Source organism: Anopheles arabiensis, chromosome 3 (genome assembly GCF_016920715.1).
Source record: "Anopheles arabiensis isolate DONGOLA chromosome 3, AaraD3, whole genome shotgun sequence".
NCBI lineage: Eukaryota > Metazoa > Arthropoda > Insecta > Diptera > Culicidae > Anopheles > Anopheles arabiensis.
Genome location: NC_053518.1, coordinates 33,059,860 through 33,084,910, shown reverse-complemented (window position 1 = coordinate 33,084,910; position 25,051 = coordinate 33,059,860). Strand labels below are relative to the sequence as shown.

Here is a 25,051-nt window from a genome sequence, read left to right as displayed (position 1 = left end):
GAACCAACCCGTGTAAACGCTGTCCTTTTTTGCGGCAAGAAGCGCCATCAAAATACATTCACGCCAAGCGTCACTGCTTTGACCATTCGTCGCTGAAAGGAACGCTGCGTTAAAAGGAAAGCGAAAAAAACAACCCCGGAAAAGTATCATCCAGCCGCAACGTTCCACAAACTTGCCGAAAACGCAACTTGCAGCAGAATCTCTCCATCTAGGTCAAGGTTTGTATTGCGGCTTGTGCGAAAGCGAGATGCACTCGGTGGGCGCCATTTTTTGCCCTGCGAGGCGCGTTTACCGCATAGCATCACTCTCGCATCCCCGTAAGCGCGTCGTTTGATGGTGTGTTTTTCCGCTTCCCTCTCTATCCATATAAAACAGCGAATAGCGAAATAAAAATACACCATGGGCCGCACCAAGGAACCGAAAAACACGAACGGAAACAGCGGGAACGATAGTGACACCGAGGAAGAGTACGTGGTGGAGAAGATCGTGGACCGGCGGGAGCGCAAGGGCAAGGTAGAATATCTGCTCAAATGGAAGGGGTACGACTCGGGCAGCAATTCCTGGGAACCGCGCGAAAACCTCGACTGCCCCGAGCTGATCAAAGCGTTCGAGCAGTCGCGCACGGATGCGGCGAAAAAGGATGGTGCGGCCGCCGGCAAGAAGCGGACGACAACAAAGAAGAAGCGAACGGGCGGCGAATCGGAGAACGACAACGACGGCTCGGACGATGAGGGACGCGACGACAACGCGTCTACCAAGTCGAACAAATCGAAAAGTAACGATGACGGCGGCGATCCCAAGCAGGCGGATGGGGAAGCGGTCGAGGAGCTGAATGGCTTCGAGAAGGGCTACGTGCCGGAGAAGATTCTCGGCGCCACCGAGGGAGACAATGAGCTGCTCTTCCTGATCCAGTGGAAGGACAAGGACAAGGCGCAGCTGGTGAAATCGAAGGAGGCGCGCAAGCACTGTCCCCAGCTCGTGATAGACTTCTACGAGGAGCGCCTCATCTGGCAGACGGTCGATCAGTCGCAGGTAGATTAAGTGCGAAAGGGCGGCGCGGGAGAGGGAGCAGTAGACGACGGGCCCAGGGAACGGATGCGGGAGCGAATCCCGTGTGCGACGCTAGACGGTTTACTTTTAATGACGTTTGAGTTTAGAATTAGAATGATGATTTCGGTTATCTTTCCGCAAATTTTTGTGCCCCCCATTATTACTATTTTTCTCTATCTCTCTCTCTTTCACTAGTTGCATGTCGACTCCCCCCACTACCCCCCTATCCCCCCTCATCTCCTTTACTCGACAATATCTGAATTTAACTAATGGAATGTTTGAATAAATGTAACAAATAACTACGTTAACAATACATACCGAGCGCGCTCTTCTCTGGATTGTTCTCTGCAAGGACTTCGGAATTTCCAATCGCTATTATATTATACATTAAACAATCTTTATTTTTGCCATCGTTAGGCTTCGTTTTAAGAAGCAATTACAGTGAACACAGCAACACGCACACTTACAACGGGTTTTACATTTGCTCTCTAAACATTCACAATCTCAGCTAACACAATCTTCCCTTCGGGGGCAGCACACGCATGCTTTCCGCATTCCTTCGAATCGGAATTGCTCTTCCTACAATACAACTTACGAACTGATGGGTGACAACTGCAACTCCCTCCTCTTACCTACCGATGAACACCAACCCTCCTTCCAAAATTACGCTCCTGCACCAACGGTGGAATGAACCACATCAGAGTAGCCACTGAACGTGCCACACTGCTGAACTTGCCGACACATTTGGCATTTTAATCATAGAGTAACCATAAACAGTAGTAGCCGAACTGAACAGCCCGCAGAACGGAAAGACGAACACAAATAGGAATACGTTGAATTTTGAGCCCAAAAAAAAGAAAAAAGAAACCCAAAATGAAGGGCAAGAGGGGAACCATACCGTGAACACACAGAAGAAGAAATGAAGAAAGTATATGATACAAAAGGAAAAAGGTGAATCATTAAAATATATTTGTAAGTATTTTGAAATATACAAACACTCTTCTTTCGCTTTCGACTCCGAAGGGAACAAAAAAAACAGAAAAAAAAACAGAAGGAAAACGAACGTAACTAAAATCTACATCTGAGCGCGCGGGCGCGAACACACACACATTTCGATACCTGCAACCAAGCGCGGGCGCGTCTGTGTGCGTGTACGGGTTGGGGAGGGCGGGTAACGAAAGCGCATCAAAAGGAAATGTGTTACGCACGTGTTGTGTGTGCGCGTGAAAAATGCAATGCTGAATTAAACCGGAAGCAGATTGTGAGGAGGACGTCCGTTTTTTTTGTTTCTTTTTTTGTTTTGGCACATACACACACAATCGGCTTTGTTCTGTTTTTTTTCTTCTTTTTTTTCTTCTCTCGAGTACTGTCGAATGTTGATCGCGTTTCGCGGTAGTTCATATAGGTGTAATGGTTGGTGGGAAACATTCGACAGACCGAGAGCCGTCGGTACTATTAGTGTTTGGTGATTAAACATCGATATTTTGATATGTTTACATACAAACATCGATATTCCCCGCTGATGCGCTGATGTGATGAGAGTGATGAGGGGGCATGCGGTGGAGCCACAATCCTCACATTGCCTCATGTACCACGTATATCGGTATCCTGGTCAGTTGAGCGGGTGAGTGGTCCTGCGCTTTTACAGTGCGCGGTTCTGTCCCCTAAATGATGCCGCGCGCGCCTTGCTGCAAAGTGATCGTGCTTTGCACACACACACCGCACCGCACGTTTTGCTCTTACATAGATATACTGTTATGTGTGTTTGGTTTGTTACTTGCGCGTGGTGACTTACACTAATAATTTAATAAACACGGTAAACACAATCGGGTCAGATGAAGTGCTGCCTTTGCCCCTAACCGAACCGTTCAAAAAAGGGTTTTGTTCGCCTACTTTTGCTATTGTCGCGTCATATTGTTGCCATGGCACACGGGGTACATACTCCCCTCTCCACACACGTACGTTCAACACACTTCCGCCTGACTTTGAAGGAGCTTTTTGGCTTTTGTTAAATGGTAAGAAAGTTATGGAAAAGCGAAAATTGAAGGGCAGTGTGTGGTACACAGTTTGAACCCCATTCAATGTGCCATTAGGTGGAAAACGTCTTTCCACTCTTAAATGCCCACGAAAGATAGATAGAGAGAAAGAAACAAGGCGACGTTTTCTATCCGCTACTGTTAATATCTCTAATAGCGAGAAAGTAACATTAAAATTTCTTTGCATCAATCTAGTTGCCATCGCATGCGCCAACGTTTACGCTCCAATCTCTGCGCGCTTTTTCGAAACACGTGCTTCGTGGCACAATCGTACGCCTAGTAGCAGCAGAGAGACTCCTACACCATCGTGTGTGTGTGTGTGTATTTTCTGCATTGAGGACATGTCCAAACTGTGTGCAATTACTACGTACAAGTTGTACGTATCGACTCGTGTGCCACGTGCGCCGAAATGCGCAAAAAGAAGGTGCGCGTTCTAAAGCGGCGATGAAGTTAACTCTATTGTTCTCTATATGCTCCGGGGTGAGGGTGAGGGACCCGCGATGAAACGGGATGGTGGACACACTTATTCCTTCTGGTCGGGTCGGAGTTCTACCAGCTCGTGTGGTTCAGCCAGTTCGAGCTAATAAACAAAGAAGTAGAAGGGAAGGAGATACATTGCTTATTGTACACCTTAAGCCCATATACAGTACAAGATGGACACTTACATGGCCGTTGGCATCACCGGATAGATCCTTTTTGGAAAGTGAGTTGACCAGAATCGTTCCCAGGGCGTCACACATAACGTTAATAGTCGTACGGAATCGATCGCTAGAGGGGGAAAAAAAACACATCAATCATCAATCGGACAAGGTTTCAAAGCGTTGTGCATTGTGCTCTCCTTACAGCAGCCAATCGACGGCAATAATGATGGTAACATCCTCGGCCGGCAAACCTACAGTGTCCAGCACCATGACCATCGTGATAAGTCCAGCTTGCGGAATACCAGCCGCACCGATGGAGGCTGCCGTGGCAGTCACACTAGAAGTGGAATTGAACGCAACAAATGAATCAAAGTTTTGACAATTACTGTTAAAAAAAACAAGAAGATACTCCTTAACGTACCTCACAGCAACGATATGACCAAAGGTCAGATGAATGTTACGCAGTTGAGCAATGAACAGGGCGGCGACGGCTTCGTACAGTGCCGTACCGTCCATGTTGATCGTGGCACCGACGGGAATGACGAACCGCGTCACGCGCGGATCAATGCCCATATTGTCCAGGCAGCGGATCGTGATGGGCATCGTGGCCGAGCTCGAACCGGTACCGAAGGCAGTGGCCAGCACCTGGCTCATCTTGGCAATGTACGGGAATGCGATCTTACGCGTGGTAAGGAAGAAGATGACCGAAATCGTACCTGCAGGATGGAGTGGCCAAAGGAAGGATGAATTGAAGGACCTTTTCGCGCGCTAAGCTATAACAACCCCCCTTACGATACGTACCGAAACCGTGCAGCATCAGCCCCAGCATCACAGTCATAAAGTACCAGCCCAGCTGTCCAAGCACCTCGACGAAGGACGCCATCTCCAGCAGCTTGGCCGCGACCAGAAACAGCACACCGATCGGCGAGATCCAGATCACCCACGAGGTGATGATCATCATCGCTTCGCTGAGCGTTTCAAAGAGCCCGAGCAGCGGCTTGCCCTTCTCGCGCATCTTGCCTATGCAGGTGCCGAGCACCACGCTAAACATGACGAGACCGAGCACATTCGTGCCCTCGGTAAACTCGGACGTGATCTTGTACTGGGTCAATGGAACTGCGAGCAGGGAGGAGAAAAGAAAGCGCAACACGAAAGGAGATTCTTATTAATATCACGCCCAAAGTCACACATTCGCAGAGGCAACTCTTCCTTCTTTTGCCTGCCTCAAACTGCCAGCAATTAGCATTAGCAAGCGCATTTGTGGGGGGATTTCCTCCCAGAAGGTCACCCGTCAATTGATGGGATAAATGGTTCTGCGTATTTTTCTGCAGCAGCAGCAGTGACCACCGTCAGTGACATCCACACACACACACACACGGCCTGTCACTAAGGGTTTATGCATTACCGCCCCGGTTAAAATTGATATGACGGTGACAAGTGATCGTTTCCGCAATTTATTCCACCAGTATGCTGGACAGATGGGAAGGGTGGACAGGAGTAGGAGATCAACCTCTAACCGACAGTACACTGGGGGGGTAGTGGTGATTAGAAGCATAACCGTTTTGGATTTGGGGTTCGTGAGAGTTTCCTGTCGTTGCCATTGCTTCAGGGCGTTACATTACTATTTGTTTGATGTTGGATGTACAATCCCGCTACAAGTCTGCCCGCAACAAAGCACAAAATTGCGGCTCACAGCGTGCAATTTCCGGTGCGAAATTCCGCCCCCTCCGATCAATTCCAATGTGCGCTTGTAAGTATGAAAGATCGTCCCCTCCCCCAGATCGCAATACTTACCACCGGTGGCATTGGCTGGAGGGACAAGAATGGTTCGGAACTGTGGATATAATAGAGAGAATGCGGTACTATCGTTATTAACTCATAAGCTCAAATGTGTACAATGCCACACAGTCTTGTACCTGGAACATTGTAGCCTGAATGATGTTCGGTGGGAATAGATTTCTGCAAAAAAAAGAGAAGATACATTTGACCAATTGGCCCAAACACTTCGGAGCTCCAATGCCCCCTTTGGAGACGTACCTGACGAGATCGAGCAGCGTGTCGGCGGTCAGGACCTGCCGCGTCGTTGCCTTCCCACCGAGGTTGCTCACTTCGCGGCCCGCACCCGGCCGGATCGTGCTGACCAGTATGATGCCCAGGATGACGGCACAGACCGTGGTGGTGAAGTAGTAGATGATCGCCCGGAAAGCGATCTTCTTCGACATGCTCAAATCCAGCGAACCGATCGCACTGGTGATCGACGAGACGAGCAGCGGCACGATCAGACACTTCAGCATCCTTGAGGGCAGAGCAGCGGAGCGAGAGACAGATGAAGAGACCATTAGTATAGCCCGACCGGCCGGGCCGCCAGGATACGGAAACAGATACCTTACCGTAGGAACAGATCGCCCGGATACTGGATGTACATCACCTCACGCTGCGTCCACGGTTCGGCCGAGTTCTTGAGCGTCAGACCGAGCGCAGTGCCGCCGAACACGCCCAGCACGGTCAGAAAGGTGAGCAGGTTCGACTTTATGAACTGCTTCCATCGTGACGTTGGCCGTGCGCCGGCAGTCGCGTATGAGTTCGACATGTTTTTAGCTCAATGCGTAAGATCCGAGTTCCGGGTTCTGGCTAAAACGCACCCCTTCTGGAGAGTTCGGTGTTTGAGGGAAATCTGCGAAGAAAAATAATGGCAAACGGTCGCAGTATCAGTATCAGTGGCATCTTGGAGCAAGATTAAATTGTATGATGACGACAAGCTTCTTCGTATCTTCTGAGCCTAAAAATGTATTTCCACCGTTTTGCTACTGGATTTCGTACTCTGTTGTCCACTGCTGAAGGCCGTATTGTTAAGGTAAATCAGTGGAATATCTAGCAAAACAACGATAAGCTTCTACGCTGGGTAGTAGTGCGCCTCAAACAGCAGTAAGATTAATTGCGTCCAACAGGTTTGAGGGCTGCGCAGGAGAGGATGCGATAAAAAGTTAAGCAAATGTTGCTATTATCATTACACTTGTGTCTTCTCCATGATGCTCCTGGGGTGGAATATTCCTATTTAATGAGCGTATTTGGGCGAGCGACAAACACGACTGTGCGGGTGAACTCCAAAAACGTAGTCTGAATAGGCTTTCGCTATGGGAGGGAGTTCAAGGCTGGTGTAATACGCAACGACAACCTCCATTATTGTGATTGCTCGCTTGAAAAGAAGGTATCCCTTTGGAAGGGAGGAAAGCTATTTCAATTACAACTTTTTCATTGAAATAATCCCCTGTTTTGGTTGGAAGTTATTCAATGTTTTGAAAGTTTTAAATGGCCCTGCTGGAAACGATGATGACACACATCAATCGTTGGAATGAGGATGTACGAAAGATTTACTTTCATTTTTTGTCACTGAATGAATATTTTAAATTGAGCGATGCTATAGAAAGCTCTTAATTGAAATATGTAGCTGCCCAATTGGTGCACGAAGCGGAGTTTGCTGTAACCAAACCAGGACGCTGGTTCGTTAGCACACATTCTGCTGCCTTCAATCTTCAATCTGGTTCATTCCGGAGTTCCATCAACTGTGGCGAGTGAAATAAATTACAATCCAACGATTAGTCCAACGAACTGTGCGTGTGTGTGTGATGGGAGTTTTGGGGCAATCACAAGTGACCATCATCATTGGACTGATGTCCAAAGGGAGGTACTAATTGTAAGATATGCTATCGTTTTTTTATGAGTTCTGATAAGCGAAATGAAATTACGTGCAAGATTTTAGTGATTTTACCAATATCTTAACGAGAATAATCAGTGACAGCTGCAGATTGCACATCAACAATGCAACTGTAGCGTCGATGCTATTATTGGAATCAGTCTCTAAACACCTCCACCACTAAGCTTATCAGCAGGGTGAGATTGTCCACCGTGTGCCATCCATGCACGACCGCTATCAGTCTATTGAAGATACGCTATTTTTTCCCAATTCTTCTGGTCGTACTGCCACTCCCTCTGGCTTGGCGCTAACGAAAGCATGCAATCCAATTGAAGATTAAATCACTTTTTTTCGTTGCTCTTGTTTTATTGCATTGCGATCGATAAGGGTGGCAGCAATCACTCAACCAGTGGCTGGAAGCAGTTCGCTTAGCTCTGGCCCGTCTCGAAGGTCCAGTCCGTTCTGCCCGTGACCTGGCAAACACGCGGGACACCCGGGAGATAGCCCGAACTTGACCGTCGCCCAATAATTGCCTACTACCCCCTTTCCACTGTGCTTCTCATTCTCCTACTATAATTGCTAATGGTTTCAAAAGACGCGAAGAATGCGCACCACTCGGCGACGACCCATAGAACAGTAAACATCCATACAAATCATTCATCGGGATGTGTTAAGTGTTGTCAGCGAGTTGATTCTATCAATTATCGGCCATACTTTAGCCACTCTTTCTCACTCTTTCTGATGACGGACACGGATGATGGGATGGGAGATGGGACCACCGACCACAATCTATAAGCGAGTGGACGTTGGGCCCAACACCGGCGAGAACTGTGCTCCAAAGTACGGCTGCAACGGTCAAACCGGGCGAATGCAAATGGCAATGGAAGAGAAGAGCGACGGAGAAGCAGCAGCAGCAGCGCTGCACATCGACACAAACAAACAGCTGTAAACGTACAACCAACAGCAGAAAAGAGGCGCGAAATGATCTCATCGTCCTCCGCCGTGGTTTTGTGGAGCTCTATCGCAGCCGCCGTTTATCAACAGTCGGATCGAAGTCAAATGAGCACTGAGCAGTGTTTTGAAAAATGTACATACGAACGAGTTCCAGGCTCAACTCCCCACAAGTTGTCGTATCGCCGCGGCTTGTTTGAACGTAAGGCATGTTTTGCTTAACCTTGTTTCCCCCGACGGCAATCCCTGGCCCCTTGTTGGGGAAGAAAACTGAAAAGGAAGCCATTGGTAGTTTAATGCGCACTTGACATCATTGCAAGGGCCACCTCGCCAGCTCTCGTCAGCAGCGCTCATGGAGGACGATGGCATGATTTAAAGGACACTTTTCCGCCTCTTAGTAGTGGCAAACAGGACACTTCACGGGCACTGTAACTCGGTGTGTTGGTGTGTGCTTGTCTGGAGAACTGAAAATTGCCGAGCAAACGCAACAAGAGCACAACCAAGGCAACCAACAAGCCACATGCTCCAGCCACAGCAGTTTGCGGTACTTTAAAGTCTACTACTCCACACAACACACATACCCTAAACCCCGGGACCAAATAATGTGACTACTTGAAAAGTTGCCATTCTACTAACCCACACCCACTAATGCTGGTTCTTCGTCCCATACTTTTCCATATGGTGGTGGTGTGCTATAGGACTTGTTGTTCCCTGTACTTTAGGTCCCGGTGCTGACGCAAAACATGCCTGCAAACATGTGCAGCGAGATGAAGCGAATTTTCAGCAGAATCGAGAGGCTCCTCCACACGGTGAAATCACTAAAATCAAAGGTCCCGTCAATGTGCCGAGTCCTGAGCAATGCTGCGAATAGTAATGATACACAGTAGCACAGTGCTTTGTGGTTGATGGTGTCGCAGGTCGATGGACACGATATTCCTGGATTCAGCTTCGCGTGGTTCAAAGCAACCCTACGATGGAGATATGTATACCATCAAAGGACAATAAGGACGCTATGGATAGGGTCTACCCTGCCGCTATGGTCTCCCTGCCTGGGGACCGCACACTAGCTAATCCGCTTGTGTACTACTCCCGTCACAGAGGATGTTCAAACGCTGTCCAATTTTTTCTAGCCTTTTGTCAGCAACTGCTGTATATTGTCGCGATGTTTTGCGGTGTGCAAAATACTCAGAAACCAGGGACGGCCCCGAAGTACAAATCCTGACAGATTCGTCGTTCGCCGGTCCGGGTGCGCTAGCAGAGGGATCTACTTTTGAAAGCGCTCTTTTTGTCCTTTGCACACGGGGATGATGGTGTTGGCCCGATCGGTCACCCAATGCTGGACAAGGTTTGTCGCGCTGGAAAGACGACACGCTGGGCGGACGGGCAACGGGACGGCTAAATAATAATCTTGCCCCAGCACCGCACTGCAGAGCTTCCGAGCCGAAGTTATCCAAACCGTTGATTATGCCACTCCCCAGGTCCGTCCACTCTTCTTCCAGTGAGAGTGAGCACACTTTCCCAGCATCTCCATGACGACGGTTCGGAGCTATCAAGATTAAGTTCGGGAAGAAATCACAACCTCACTCAACACGCAGTGGTGAAGAAACACGAAATAAAATTAATCCCATTTCAAGTGTGTCCCCCCGCTGGTGCTATAGGAGGTGGTGCGGTGGTGGTGCTTCCGAGTCTGTCCCGCCCAATTCTTTTCATCGTTAAAATTATGATCTCCGTGCTGGCTCCCGGTGCCTGGTGTTCCCGGTGTGCCATAAATATTAGAAATAAAAACTCGACTATGGGACGACCCGCCGGTAGAAAGGGGACGGCTGGGGATGGAACCAGTGAGGGCAGATTGTTTGATGAGCACGTCAAATGGTGAAGCAATGAGTAAAACAAGGATCAAGCAGCTGGAGCGTGTTAGGACAGGCTCACGAACCACAAACAGGACAGGCCGTGGTGTGCAGCGTACGGAGGCAATCTTTTTGGGAGAAAATTAGATTTACCGTACCCACCCACTACGTAGCACCTTGTTTTATTTTCCTTCTTCTTCTTGCTGTGCATGTCTATGGGAATGTCTTCGTTACAGGGCCGTTGACTGACGATGGGGCGCTTACACACGCCACCAGTCATCACTTTCCCATTGCACTCCCGAGACGAAGAGACGAAGCGACGGTACGTTTGGAGCATCTTACAGCTTCTTTTTCTCATCTTGTACGTCTGTCTGTGTGCGTGTGCAATTGCGTTCGAGTCCACAACACTTCCCAGGCGTCCCAAGTTCCGACGTCATTTACGTCGTGCAGGAGGAATCAGATTTTGCGCGGTAAATAAACTTCTCGAGAGCCCGACCCCGAACGACGTGCTATCTCTCCTGCACCTTCTTGTCCCCGTTGAGTTGAAGAAATTGTTCGGTTTGGGTAAATAAAGCGGCAAGGATTTTTTTTGTCAGTGTTTTCTTCAGCACACTTGCTCCGAGCGCTGTTTCCAACACACTCAACACACAGTGTGAAGGTGCGGATTGAGGCGCGCAATGAATAGCCGCCAACCGGAGGGTTGAATTTTGACGGAAATGCGATTTATCTTTCCATTGAATTGAAATTGCTTCCATTTGCCTTTCGGTCGCTAACTGGAAGTACCACGAGCAGCAGCACTTTCACTTGTACCTCCTCCTTCAATACAGGATAGGGAAACAATCCTGCGCTGACGGTATGAAGTGGTGCTGTGCATGGAATGGATGCGTCCTTGAGGCGCAAAAGCTAAGAAGGTACTTGCAGCAGTCGCGGGGAGCGGGGGTAACAAACACGAGCGGAGCCGTTTTGGGGATGAATTGAAGTAAATTTAAACGACGCACAGGCACACAGACACAAAGACACACACACGCACAAAAACCATCCCCAACACGCGCATTAAATCCCTGGAAAGGCAGAAAAAGGGATCGAAATTAGAATTGGGACGACGACATTTTGCTGCGTGAAGTGAGGAGTCCTTTTCCTACTCCTGCCGCTTTGTACACCGATCAAGGTGAAAATCCTCGGAACGGAACGGAAAACGGAAGGCCAACGGAGCACCACACCGAAGAAAAGTGAAAATTTGGAATTTGGAATAAGAAGAAGAGAAAACCATTTCAAGATCCCTTTTATTTTCTACCTGCCTTGTGTGTTGGGTCAAACAAATAACTGTTTCGGAGCATTTCTTTTCCCCCTTCCGCAGCATCACTGGATCCTTCCAATTCCGTAACCATCGTAACGCTCATCAAAGCGACAAATAGCTGGACAAGATCTTCCTCTACTGCAGCCATCAAATAACAAAATTTGACCTTCATTTGCACGCTTTTTTGTTGGCTCACCCGCCCCGACAACGAAGGCCTATCCCTATCTCCACGGTCAATGTTAAAGACGAGATTGTTTAAGCGCACGCGAGTCAAACACATCATACCGCCGCTCGTGACGATTAGGCGTGTGTGTTTGACCTACCCGAATGGTGGTGGCCTGCTATTAACACCTACCGCGATGCTAATTGGAAACTCAAAGCCCACTTGGATGCATCGCGCAACTAATAGCCATGGGAAGAGCGCGGCTGCTAATTCAATCACACAAGCGGGTAATGAAGAGTTGAATCAACGCATAAAAACGCCTGAAAGTATACAGTCTGCCATACAAAATATGCTTTTTATCGTCCATTTTTACCATTTTTCACGAAACAAGGTAAAAGATGTGCGAGTTTGTCGAAAAAAAAAAATGGTTCAACATTGCCTATTTAACTCTTTTCTCCTGTTTATACTCTACCATATGGACCTTTTTTGTTCTTTGCGGTGTCAGATTTTTGGTCTCAAAGCACCACTCATCACCCCTTCGTTTCGAAATCAACTCAACATTCAACAGGTGGTTTGTTGGCGGGCACAAGCTGTGTTGTTTTATGCGATTTTCTTGCGACTTGCAAAACCTGTTGCCAAAGAGGGTGCGGGAGAGCGCACAGGACGAAGGAATTATACCGAGAAGCAGTACGTACAAACGCACCCACACAGCCATGGGGAAGCGGAATGGAAATTGACGTTCGCGCGAAGCCGACGTCCTGAAGCACAGCGGAGCAGAGTGTTGCTGCAAGCCCGCGATGCGGTTCCATTTCATGCCCTCACGTGTTGGCAAGGCGCTAAGGGTACAGTGTGAAAGACGAAAATAAACTCCGACCTAACTCAATCATATTCGTCTGAGCGTAAAGAGGAACACATAGATTAAACCGTGCAGCTTACTTTCTGCAGTTCACACATCGGTAGAAGCTAAGCAAACTCGTGGCTAGAGGTGTTTTAGACAACTTTAAATAAGTTTATTTTGCTCTATTTTGCTGTTTATTTCATGGGGAATCTATCATATTTTAATATGCGTCCAACCGTGTAATTAGCTTCGCACCTGTTCATCCGTCCGTACACGCCGCATGGAGACGCCCAGTACCTCGGCGTGATGATTTTTGTCGTCCAATTAATCGAACGTGCGATGCCACCGGAAGTGAGGTCGAGCAGTGTACACCAACACCGACACTGCGGATTTGTTTTGCTCCTACTCGAAGCCAGCAAAACCAATAATGGATAATGCTGTTTATTTGATTTTGCCGTTTTCCCTACCCACGCCGTTTGCTTTATTTTGCAAAACCCCGAGACAGGCGGGGAACGATTTTGCGGGCGGTAAAAATCGTTTATTTTTCAATACGCTATTGAGAAACGCACAAAACACGGTGGCTGCGCCAGTAGCCGCTGGGAGGAAGTAATTTTAAACTTCCAGGTAGTGTAGCAGCAGCAGCAGCAGCAGCAGCCAGTGGCAATTAGCCGACGAGGAAGTCGGAATTCAAGTCGGAGCTCGCTGCTGACGTGCTAGCTGAATGTATACGAGGCCCACCGGTTCATATCAGGATGGCAATTAAACTAACTTTCTGCGTTTGGGTTTGCCGCTATTGCCGCTTGTGATAGCGCTCAGCGCATGACGAGGATGCGAACGATCATAATGTGGCGACGGTGAGCAACTTTGTAATTGATTTGTTATTTATTGGAAATAATAATTGCGCTGTTTTTCCACCATTACACTCAACCTAAGGGTCGTTCATTGTCGGGATGGAGGGTTGAAAAATTATCCTTACTGTAGTGAACGCTCATAGACGTTGTCCGCTAATATAATTAGAAGACACAAGGATGCTTTTAATTAAATTCATTCATTTAACTTTTACAATTATTTGATTTTATCAGTTTTTCATTAAGATAGTTGTCCCTTTTGATAATTAATTTTATTGAAAATTAATGGACTATAAAACATTGACAAATAATTTAATCTTCTGGTGTAGAAATCATTAATAATTCTTTCGCTCTATTTATCTTCACAGAAATAAGCTTAATACATCCCGTCAAAGAAAGCCCGAAGGATGTCTGCGTTCAAGGATCGATTAAATGGAAGTAAGACAGGCACCCAGACCCAGAGAGTAGAAAAAAACCATATTTAAGTAAGAGAAAGTAACGGCAAATCCTTTTCCTTACCATACCTTACCTTACCCCGTGAATTATATCCGGCCTGTCAACAACGGTGGCAGGCAGAAGACGCCATCGTCGTAATAATAATGCATAATGCCCGCAGCAGGAAGTAAGTGAGAGCCATATTGCCACGCTGTACTGCTTTTGGCAGGACTTCTTTCCTCCCAAGTACGCGCGTTCCCAACAGCTAACAACTGTTTATTGATCGATCGGATTCACCGGCCCAGAAAGTTTAAAGACAGCAACCAGGTGTAAGTATCACGGGGGGTGCAGAGTTGATCAATGTACACACTGGACCCAGGAACCCGTAAAGTAAAGTTTTCCGCTTCTCCGGGGGTTTGGCAAGAGAAAGACAAACAAATCTCAACCAACCAATCCTTTACCGCCATCCTCTCGCAAGCGCTCGGGATTGAAAGTTTTCCCACTTCTCCAATACTCAAAGGTAAGCGCCAGTAGTGAACAATAGGAAAATGATTTCAGGAATGGAATTTGGAAGCTTTATTCGCGTAAAAACTAGCACAATACGTCCCATGGGAGAGCGTAGAGACTGACTGACTGCTGATGATGCTGACAATGGCCCAAGGATGAATGCTGAATGAAGAGGACGCAACAGAGCAAACGAAGAATTGTGCATTGTGCGCGAAACTGCAACCATCATCATCATCATCTTCATCCTTCAGTAAGTTTTTTTTATTTGTAATCAGTTTTTAAGCCGAAGGTTCAAGCCAAGACAGCGAACCGCTTCGTCGCTCGGGACTAGAGGTCCCATTATAAACAATTTATGCACAATTCACGTCTGCTTCGATCGAAACGAACGAGATGCGCTCGCGGGAAGGATGCGCGATTTGTTGATTCATTTAATTTCCTTCCTTCGCTGATGGCCCAACAGAGGAGGCCTGGTTGCGAGAGGCAGGCAACAGGGAGTTTTGTTGGCCATTTTCCCGCGGCCATTCGCCAATTGGCGGACCAGCAGCGAACGTCCAACGCCAGCATAAAGCCAGCAACAGTGTGTGTGTGTCTCGTTTAGCGCCGGGATTGCGCGTCAGTGGAGTTCGGTAGAATCTGTCAATCTGCTTCACGGTTGACCTGAATACCTTTCGTCGTCGGGCAGTTTGGGTTGGAATTTATTATTCCGGTTTCGCTCTCTCTCTCTCTCTCGGGTCGCTGTACGTTCGATTAATAGGTGTACAGGGGCAGGATAAGATATGCTCGAGACACAATTAAACCGACCCCGACGACGAGAGGATAAGAGATCTTCTCCTTTAGCTGAACGGCCGAACGGACGAACGAACGAACCGGAAGCAACAGGTGGCTGCTGTCTGCCATGCATCAGGTGTCCCCAACTCCAAACAAACCCTTGTCCCATTGCGGAATGTGCTTGGTGCTTTGGATTCAATTAAAGTGGTACGTTACGGTGTTTGATCTGCATACTAATTCGCTCGCCGTACCAAGCGAAAGCAATATTACAATACCCAAGCTTGTTGTGGCGCTTCTTGTGGTACGCGTTTGCACGTTGTTTGATGTGCTACCAACCAACTCCACCAAACCAGTATGCAGTGGGTGAATCTGTTTGCCAAATGATAACCCCACGTTACTTTTGGCACAACCCCAGGCCGATGCTTTACTTGTGGATGCCCTGGTCACGATGGAGATGTGGTGCTTGGCGTGCGTGTAAAATACGATTTGAATTTTGAACCAGTGTTTCGCACAAATTCGCCAACAGAATGGGGAAGTGTGTGCTGGTGCTCTCGCTCTCTCTAGCAGAGGGAGGGTTATATATTGCGAGCAGGAATTATGTTTGCGTCAGTTCGTACACAATGTACAACATGTGGATGAAAAATGGAATTTTCGACCGATTCGACCGTCGTCGCGATGGTGGTTTTATATAAATATACTTTATTAGAGCTTCTACGCCTCTGTTCACGTGGCATGGAGGGTGGATGTCCTAAAATTACATTTCTAAACCTAAAGTTAGGATTATTTAATTAATCTTGTTGTGTCTTTCACCGTTTGAATCAAACAACATAAAACTAATTTGATTTTTTAATAGAATATTTCTAATAAGAACAAGACCCAAACCATAAGAAAAAAACAACACTTTTGATCATCACGCTCCACATACGCATGAGTCAAACCAAACGTGTCGATATTATTTATTCACGGACTTTAAAAGCAACCACCGCATCAATATAAATGCAAACGTGTAAAGTTTTCGCACGAGGCAAACATACAACTGGTGTAGAGCAGCAAAGGCAGTTAGTTTCGCCGCAATCGCGCGTATGAGATCACAATTTCCCTTTTTGCTGAATGCTGTGTTTTAAAATTATAAAAGCAGTTTTTGGGTGTAAACGATCGAGTGGTGTTGCGTACTTTTATCAACGCTATTGCTCACTGGAGCTGTTGCCCTTTTTATAACCATTTTGAAATGCATAGTTTAATTGAGCTCAGAATTTAATAGTATAAAAGATTAGATTGTTGTGACTGCTTGGTACACATTGGTAATAAATTAGCAATTCATTAAAGCGATATTTCGAGCTAAAGGGTTATCTGGGATCATTATCATGACATATCTAACCCATACCAACTAAATATTTATAACTAAATAAAATTTATCAAAATATGCTGAATATATCATTCTATCATTGTAGATGATCATCAAGATTAATTTGGTAAATCCTTCATAGATCAGAGATTAGAGGTAGTATTACTACTCTATTTATGTATGTGTATTTCTATTGTAGTTATTATGCGTCCCGGAGACATTCGCGTAACTCAGATTTTCGCGTAAGTCGAATATCATGTTTTTTCAACCAAAATATTGTTGATGAATGGTTATTTTGTAATTAAATCTAGTGCTTTTATGTATCAAATTACATATTCAATACAAATCGTATGAAATATTAGATTATTTTTTACTTTTTGGCGATTTCAAATAATGAACGGTAATTCAATTTATATTGCATTGGACAATTGTGGGAGAAAATTGTAGTGATTTGACATATTAACTTTTAAAATAAAAAAATTGCGTAACTCAAATACGCGTAACTCGAGTGTCGCGTAACTCTGGGAAAGACTGTATACATAAAATCACTTATTCAGTTTATCCAAAACTAACCTCTATTTAATAGCTGATGGTGCTGATCGTGCTAGAGGATTGCTTACAGAAATAGTAAACTCGAATAAATCATTAAAGTCCTGCCCGATGTTTACAGTCGGCACATTCCAGGCACGCTAATTTCTAAATAAAAGCTGTCGCCCATCCGAGACAGCTGTCTCAATTCAACACTTTCATTTGCCGTGGGTTTTTATTGGTATGCTTTTATTGCATAAAATCTCGCGACGCTTTTAATGCGATTCTCGATTGTACAAAGTAAGCAATATTAGTTTGCTTATCGAAACAACAATCTACCGCCAACACCGCTAACCAAGGGATGACGAACATTGCTCGCCTCTAAAAATACAAACATCAGCAGCGAGAGGGTCTAGGGTGTGTGTGTGTGCCGGGTTAGGCGGCTGTGACACCGATTCCACCTCTCCATTCCATTTGCAGCGAGATCAACTGCGCGCGATGGATGATGTGGAGCGCCCGGGACCGCGAACCACTTGCTTTAAGAAGAAGAAGAAGAAGAAGAAGAAGAAGAAGAAGAAGAAGAAGAAGAAGAAGAAGAAGAAGAAGAAGAATAAGAAGAAGAAGAAGCATGTTTGCAAATGGTGCAATTTTTTGCACCATGATAAACTCTTCCAAACAGGGTGGTGGCAGGTTTTTGTGCGTGTGCGATCATGATTGATTTAGCGCATTTGGAGTTAGCTCCGTTCCGTCGGTTTACGGTCTCTCGTGGCTCCCACCCGGTTCGATCGCTGTTGTTTTTATGAATGAATAATTGAGCGTTTAGGGAGCGTGTTTTATGCGTTTCGATAAAAGCGGGAAGTGGTGGTAGCGCAAAAAAATTTAACGGAGCGCGCTGCTGTCCAATAAACGCATGTCCCCTCTGCTTCAATCGCAGCTAATGCCTTTGGGGCATGATTTGGAAATGGAAGATGGAAATACATCTAAGACGAGCATTTGGCACGATCAAGCGAACCTGATGGAATGTTGGTCAAGCTGGCCGTATTTTTTGCACCATACATACAGCCATTTCTCGGTCGATTGATTGGCGAATGTTCAACCGGAACTTCTCAAACCCACAAGCTTCCCCAGCCAGTACGGGCATGATTCACGGTGGAGACATACGCGTTTATCACCTTTTTGCTATTAAATTTACGGCAAATCACGTTTTTGGCACCCGTTCACACACGATGATGCTCATAATTACGTACATAGGAGAGTGTAGGGGGGGGGGGTTACCCTCTTCTGTGAGCCTTATTTCATTACTTACTACTAGTTTCCATAAAATTGCATTCCTATTTATAGCAGACCGGTGCGATGCAACTTCTTAAGCCCAGGCCCGGTCGAGCTCATCTCCTGTGGTTAAACACATTTTAATTTGCCCATCGTCCTCGCTCGTCGTCAGCAAAAACACACACACAGACAGGGAGAGTGCAAGGAACGGATGACGCCCTCGGGCGTTATAAATAAAACCTCATTTCCAATCGATGCTGCAAGAGCGAGCGTGTGGCAAAATTGGGCCAACCAGCCCTAAACAGACATTGGGCGGGAAATCAACCGAAACCGCACCCGAGATGGCTGTCCTACCGGTAATTCGTCGTCTTCTCCGGCGGGCGACCACTTGAGGGCAACACGCCTTTTCCTAAGTGGGGTGCACCGTGCTAGTGCATAATAATGTGTGCACATTCATTAACACCATTTCACGAGTGCCATCTTTGCATGTCGGTTGCGTCTTTTCTTCGAGGTTACGAGCTCCGTGATCGTTCAAGTACTGCGGTTAACAGCGGGATAACATCAGCCCATACATACGCTTATCCCAGTGTTAATCGTCCTGATGTTTGGCCCACACCAAAGAGGAGAGTAAGAGAGAGAGAGTGAGATCTCGTCATAACATGATGCAGCTGCATTCACGCATACGTGAAGTCGGTGAGCTACAACCAGCAAGAAGTGCACAATATTGTTCCCATGATGACGCCGATGACGACGTGGCGGGTTTGGCATAATCGTTGATGTTGCCCAGGAGCACCGCTGTGCCACAAGGTGTCAGACCGAGAGGCGCAATTTGCATCAAACTTCTAACCGACACGTTGGTTGCACTTTTTTTCTGTCCCTCCCGCGCGCTCCTCTCTTTTACGTTTGATGGTAAGCTGTCAGGTAAGTTCCTAATCGACAATTGATTACGAAGTAAACATTGGGAACAGAAAGTGACAAAGAGAGGCGCGCGCGCAGTGTGCAACTTGTTGCTATGCCGGTAACGTAGGCAGATACTTCCGTTTGAGGCATCCCCAAGGATGTTAGATCCAAGTAGGAGTAGCGGTCGATCCATGGAAACTTGTTGAATGTTTCTCAAAATTCGCCTAAAAGTATGCAATTTGCACGTCAGAGCGCCTAAAACTATGTGGTTCCCATGACAGTAGAGGTTTGTCAGTACGTTTTTGCAGCTTTTTACGGAGCTGTTCGCACTGCACCTTCATTATCAACGTAATACAATGACTTTGAACCACTCGCAAAGGGATGGCCACTTGACCTGGCATGGAAGTTATAGTGGAAAGAAGAAAAGATGAGCAAACTATAACGCATCGAATGGGGTGAACCATACTTACCAGCAAAATATATAGGTCAACCTGAACGGGAGAGATAGCGAACAAAAAAAAGGAAACTTTCTAACCTTTCCACCCGAACCTAAGCTTGAGGCTTGAGCATCGCACGAGGGCCGAAAAATTTGCATGCCCTTCAGCAACATTAACGGTTCGTTGAATCGAGCTTCCCCCAGGGCAAAACACAAAAACTGGAGCGGAGTGAAAAACTTCATCACAGTTCCACGAAAAGCAGGGCAAGCGTTTGGGGGGGGGGGGCATGAAGATGTTATTGCTTTACGCGCAGTGCTGCCTGTTGCCATTTTTCAGGGGAATTTGATAGTTTTGTCAAGTTTTTCATCGTTCCTGCGATTCTTTTTGAGATAAACTTATTTTTTGTTGTTGTATCTTTTATAAATTTGTTGTTTATTCCAACATTTACATTTATATTTATTTTCCCGGAAGCATATTGGTGTTTGTGTGCAATGGTTCTGTTATTTTCCATGGATTGATGGATAACTTCTTTTTTTCTGGTTATTGGTTAAGGCTTGCCTGTACCACTAGTGAGTTTGGCTTTCAATGACTTATTTATTACCATAGCAGCATAGTCAGTCCTACGTATGGGGGCACGATTCATTCGGGGCTTGAACCCATGACCCCATTGATAGATAACATGTCTCGTTATTTTAAAGCTAAGTATTCATATTTTACGACAAACAACCCTTAGGCTTCAAAGAGAGCTAATTATGATCGAATATTTGAAATCCATTTTTTCAGGAAAATCTAATTTACTGTAATATCGTTTACTACGCCATCTGCTAGTTTTGTTTTAAATTAAATAAACAATTATTTGCATAGACACAGAGCTATCTAAGTACAATGTGACTATTTCAGCAAGCCAAAGCAAACTATTTGTGAATCTCGAAGCACTCGAATGTTGCCAACCGCCAACGTACAATCGTTGGCACATGATCGTTTCACACTTTTATTACGTTCGTGTCATGTTCAAAATTGACGAAAATTTCATCACGCTTTTTGCTTATTTTAACTTTCATCGAGCGCTTTTGGTATTCGTTCAACGAACACGATCATCACTCGTCGCTTGTTTTCATCATCGTCAACCGTAAACCCACCATTCATTGGAAGTACAAGAACAAACTTGAACAAGAGCATTAAAGTGTTGCAAACGGTCACAGTAATACGTTCGTTTTTCAGTCTCGAACTCGGCCGGGTTGCTTTAAAATCTATTCCCATTAGCAACCGCTCAACCTCGCTTCCTCTGAACCCGAATCTCCCCCTTGGTAGGGGAGGTGTGGGTGGCCCACATTTGCATAGTGGTGGCCTCCCCCAACGCACATCTCGCAGTGGCTCGCGCACGTGTAGGGAGGGTACTTTTGTATTTTGTTTAGAAATAATAACAACATTTGCATTGTTCCGGTCGCAATGTTAATGCGGTGGGATATCATGATCGCATGCAACCGTTTGCCATGACACCCACCAACCCCAATGCCCCGTTGGCGCGGTATATCGCGTATCGCACCCATCATAAATGGAACTGCTGCTGGTGCCAAACACCAACGCAACGGTTGGTGCAGCCGTTTGGTGCAGCAGCCAATACGATGCAATACGATATCGAGCAGCCGCCTCATTAATCACCGACCGTTGTGCTGGCGACGAGATCTCGCTTACCACTTTAGGCCTTACTGGCTGTGCCACCCACACGCTGTGCTAGGGACAGGGGAATATGGGGAAAAGGGGACACGCTTAGCGCTTGGCAAGGGAGTGGAAACCCGACCTGGCACGAGGTTCGGGAAGGTGGAAGTAGTTTCGACCGGAAACCCGTGCGGTTCATTTGCACAAACACTGGTTTCAGTCAACCTGACCTACGCCACATCGTGACATGGCGATAGTGGTTGGGCGGAAGGGATGGCCCTGAAAGCGTGGTAGAAACCAGATTGCCTTTAACTCCAAACTTTGAAGGTTCTGGAGTTGCGGATGATCTTGAACCTTGCTCTCTCTCTCTCTCTCTCTGTCTCTCTGATGCAGAGTTACATCATCTTCATCTTTGGGAAGAGAATACGGTGTTCTGTTTCAAAGATCTAGGTCATCCTATACACATTTCTATATCACTCCATCTATGAATTGCCAATGTCCAAACAACAAACTCTTACAAGATGCAGACCACAGTAAGCAACTTAAGATCTACAATGAAGATCACAGTATTCGTACGGTGCAAAGAGTTCAACAGAACAGGATCACGACACATGCACGCCCCACTGGCAAGATCTCCCCATTTCCCCCTCCATCGGAACCATTTCGGCATGATTTATGCCTTCCCGGCAGATTTAACCGGCGACCAACCAGCCGGATCTGCGTGGCGTGGTAGACAATTTTCGGCACAACTCTATTTTTGTCTGCCACACAATGACAACGGCCCCAACCGCACGAAGAATACTGCGGGCTTGTTGCGGGAGAACACTTAGAGAAGATGTTGGTCCTATGTTCTGAGGAATTTCTCCCGAGAACCCTCTTTGCTTTGACCGTTAGAAACATCTTTACGATCGTCTGCGATTCGCACGCGCTGCTCTAGAAGATGATCAAATAGTGTGCCATACGCGATCACGCTTGAAGATCACATCAAAATCCCCCTTACTAACTAACAGGCCTCTTATGACCTCAATTCGTTACGCAACTTTGTACGTTCCAGTGGGGTGAAGGTGAAGAGTGCCAAAGACTGCCTTCTAAAGGGGTCGGGACAGTGCCTCAAGTACCGCCGCGACGTGCCAGCACACTATCAACAGCACTTGAAGCACTTGCCGTACCGGCGACACACCACGGGAAGTCAAATGTTTACTCTTTTGCGGTTTACGTGTTGCATAGTAGAATTTCACCCACACTTGCCGGCTCCCGAAAGTAAAAGCCGTGCGCGTAGCTGTAACGGAACGTGTGGACGGAACCGTGACACAAACGCCAAGTCACCAGACTGTGTAGATCGTCAACCCCGCAGTAGTGATGGGTGGGAGGTGGATAGCATGTTTCTGCGATGGAAGATCGCTAACGATGAGGCGACGGAAGACACGTTTAAATGAAGATTTGATCTCTTAGTAGGACCGGTTTTTTTTGGGAGTTTGAAATGAGGCAAGAATTAGAAGTTGAAGATCAACCCAAAGATCCGAGCCGGATATTACCGGTTCTATTGGGATATAGTATGCAAATTAGGTTCTCTTGCTGCTAACCGATTCTTACAAACCTGTCTGTCATCCACTCAAGAGAATCTTACAATATGAAACACTGAGCTCTCTATCCATGACCGAAATATATCAGCAAAACCCCAATTTTATCTAAATCTCCAAAAAATCAATCATCGATCCGAACTCACAGCTCGATATTGCTTATCGTCTCGGTGGCCCAACCTAAACTTTCTACTTCTAAGGCAGTAGGAATGAGCTTGTACAGTGCTTCATTATCACACACTGACACACACACCCCGAGCACACACCCCGAGCACACACCCTGCTGATAAGGGAAACCGAACCCTTGCGGCCAACTCAAACATTACGATACAACAAACAACTAACCCCCTTTGCGCGTACGGTAGTACCCCTACCGCCGCAAACTGCATTTGTCGCACGCGAGAGAGATCCCGCCCGCGACGTCTTCGGTCACCCAAGACACACTCGAGGCAAGAGGCGTTGTTCCAGAATCTTCCAACCCCCGGAGGGAAGACCGAGAACTACCCTTTGCGTGTGCGTTCATAGAAATGAACGTTCATATATGTGTGTATGCCAGACGGCAAATTCTGAATGAATGCAACCATTGCAACAGAGAGAGAGAGAGAGAAAGAGAGGAGGGTAAACGGTTGGAAGCAAAATTCTTCATGCGTGTGTGAAGAAGCAGCGGGGTACTCTCTTCATGAAAGCATAAATCCCGCACAAAAAAGAACTGGTAGAAGCCTCAAGAATCATCAGTATTCCGTTCGCGTCGTTCCTATTCGGTTAAAGCAAATATTTGTGTACGATCACCGATCGTCACACGTTGGACGTTCTACAGCGATCGCGATCGCGTACACCATGTGCAGCAGTTAATTTATTCCAACTAAAGTGTATGGAGTCACCCATTCGAGGAGCCACTGGGCAAACTGCAATGCAAATGATCGTCCCGGTGTTGCAGTTTCTAATATACTTAGTTCGTTTTCTTTGTTTTTTTTTTTAATTTAACGTCATGATCATCCCCCACGAAGTATTAAACGTTTTCTCCTATACTAGATCTCCTCAACTTGTGGTCTTGAACTTGCAAAAAAGCATGTTTTTATTGCCGGGTCGCTAAAAAACCACCAACACACACTAGCCCGCCTCTTTCGATCGTCTAGCAAACGTTTTGCGCCGTCGCCCTCGTTCTCTCTCTCTCTCAGTGTTGTGGTGCCACTTTGAAGCAATGTCTCATTTTATTATTATTTCAACAGCTGGCCGAAAACACCCGTGTCGTCTTCCCCTTTAGACTGAGACTGATTTCCGACTAGCAGGAGGAGAAGACGGAACGGTTTCCTTTGGTTGGATGACACCAGCGGGTTACACCAGCTCCGTGGTTCTATTTTTGGGGGGTTCACGAAAAAAAAGAAAAACAATTCTGTAACAATTCTCGCAGCGACAGAGGATTGAACCACTGATGACACTTTTTCTCTGTACGGTGTGACCACACACTGTTCGGGAATGCTGAGCGCACGCACTAAAAGATCGATCTATTCGATGTGTATCTGGTGTGTCTCTGATTTAGTGTTTTGTTTTCGTTCGTCTGCTGTTGGTTGGTTAGCGGGTAGGCACACCACTTCCACTCAAAGAGTACTTGCACGCTCTAGTTACACTGTAAAGCCGGCGCACTTAACAGATACACACACACACATGCCGAGCGCACAGTGCAGTAGTATACAACTCCCTGATTACTCTTTGCTTGATGATCACGACGCGACAACGACAAGCAAAATTGCAAGGATCTCCCAAATCCCAACCACAGTGAAAGCCTAATACTAACAAGATATGCTAAAACCAGCACGCACATCACACACACACACGCACACAGAACGCACCTCTTGCCTGCGAACACTCAAGCACGATCAACTCGGCCGGTGAGACGATCGGTAGCCGATCGGTAGTATACAGCGGACGGTTGCAGCACACGGTCTTCTACACACCTAAAGCACGTTCTGTTGGCTCGTATCACGCGGTGATAACACAGCAGTTGTACCACCGGTGCAAAACACTCACACACACACACACACGGCCCCCTTCACGGGTCAAGCACACAGGTCGCCTACACCGGGGTTGTACCCAAATCCGGTACCCAAAACGGCGGGCGCAAAGTGGGCGCAAACCCAGCAGACCAAGGTTCGTCGGGGTTGTATGATGTTGTCTAACAAACAAAGCCGGCACCGGGGTGCGGATGCAACGTTCGCGCGCCGAGAGATGAAACCGAACTGTAACGCCGGCGGACCGGA

General features: G+C 46.7%; 2 protein-coding genes across 4 annotated transcripts; one reads left to right on the top strand and one right to left on the bottom strand.

Moving 5' to 3' along the window:
* The first annotated feature begins 33 nt into the window (after positions 1-33).
* On the top strand, positions 34-1,365 carry LOC120900154 (chromobox protein homolog 3-like). Of its 2 annotated transcripts, none has more exons than XM_040306784.1 (2): positions 34-218; positions 371-1,365. In XM_040306784.1, the coding sequence occupies exon 2, from the start codon at positions 400-402 to the stop codon at positions 1,039-1,041; it is 642 nt and encodes a 213-aa protein (XP_040162718.1). In that variant the 5' UTR covers positions 34-218; positions 371-399; the 3' UTR covers positions 1,042-1,365. The 2 variants fall into 2 exon arrangements, with proteins under 2 accessions (XP_040162718.1, XP_040162717.1); XM_040306783.1 differs by having other exon boundaries at positions 35-218; positions 376-1,365.
* A 618-nt stretch (positions 1,366-1,983) lies between these two features.
* On the bottom strand, positions 1,984-25,051 carry LOC120900153 (excitatory amino acid transporter 3). Of its 2 annotated transcripts, none has more exons than XM_040306781.1 (10): positions 24,644-25,051; positions 6,118-6,401; positions 5,765-6,022; positions 5,644-5,686; positions 5,522-5,561; positions 4,529-4,843; positions 4,149-4,443; positions 3,930-4,064; positions 3,752-3,854; positions 1,984-3,666 (listed from the first exon to the last, which is right to left on the bottom strand). In XM_040306781.1, the coding sequence occupies exons 2-10, from the start codon at positions 6,315-6,317 to the stop codon at positions 3,610-3,612; spliced, it is 1,446 nt and encodes a 481-aa protein (XP_040162715.1). In that variant the 5' UTR covers positions 6,318-6,401; positions 24,644-25,051; the 3' UTR covers positions 1,984-3,609. The 2 variants fall into 2 exon arrangements, with proteins under 2 accessions (XP_040162715.1, XP_040162716.1); XM_040306782.1 differs by having other exon boundaries at positions 24,749-25,051.

Bases quoted from the DNA above. Each gene is read 5' to 3' on its own strand.
- LOC120900154 (XM_040306784.1), top strand. From the start codon at position 400: ATGGGCCGCACCAAGGAACCGAAAAACACGAACGGAAACAGCGGGAAC.
- LOC120900153 (XM_040306781.1), bottom strand. From the start codon at position 6,317: ATGTCGAACTCATACGCGACTGCCGGCGCACGGCCAACGTCACGATGG. The intron at 4,844-5,521 runs GTAAGTATTGCG...CCCTGCTCGCAG, and splicing joins TCCAGCCAATGCCACCGGTG to TTCCATTGACCCAGTACAAG. The intron at 3,667-3,751 runs GTAAGTGTCCAT...TTTGTTTATTAG, and splicing joins CCGGTGATGCCAACGGCCAT to CTCGAACTGGCTGAACCACA.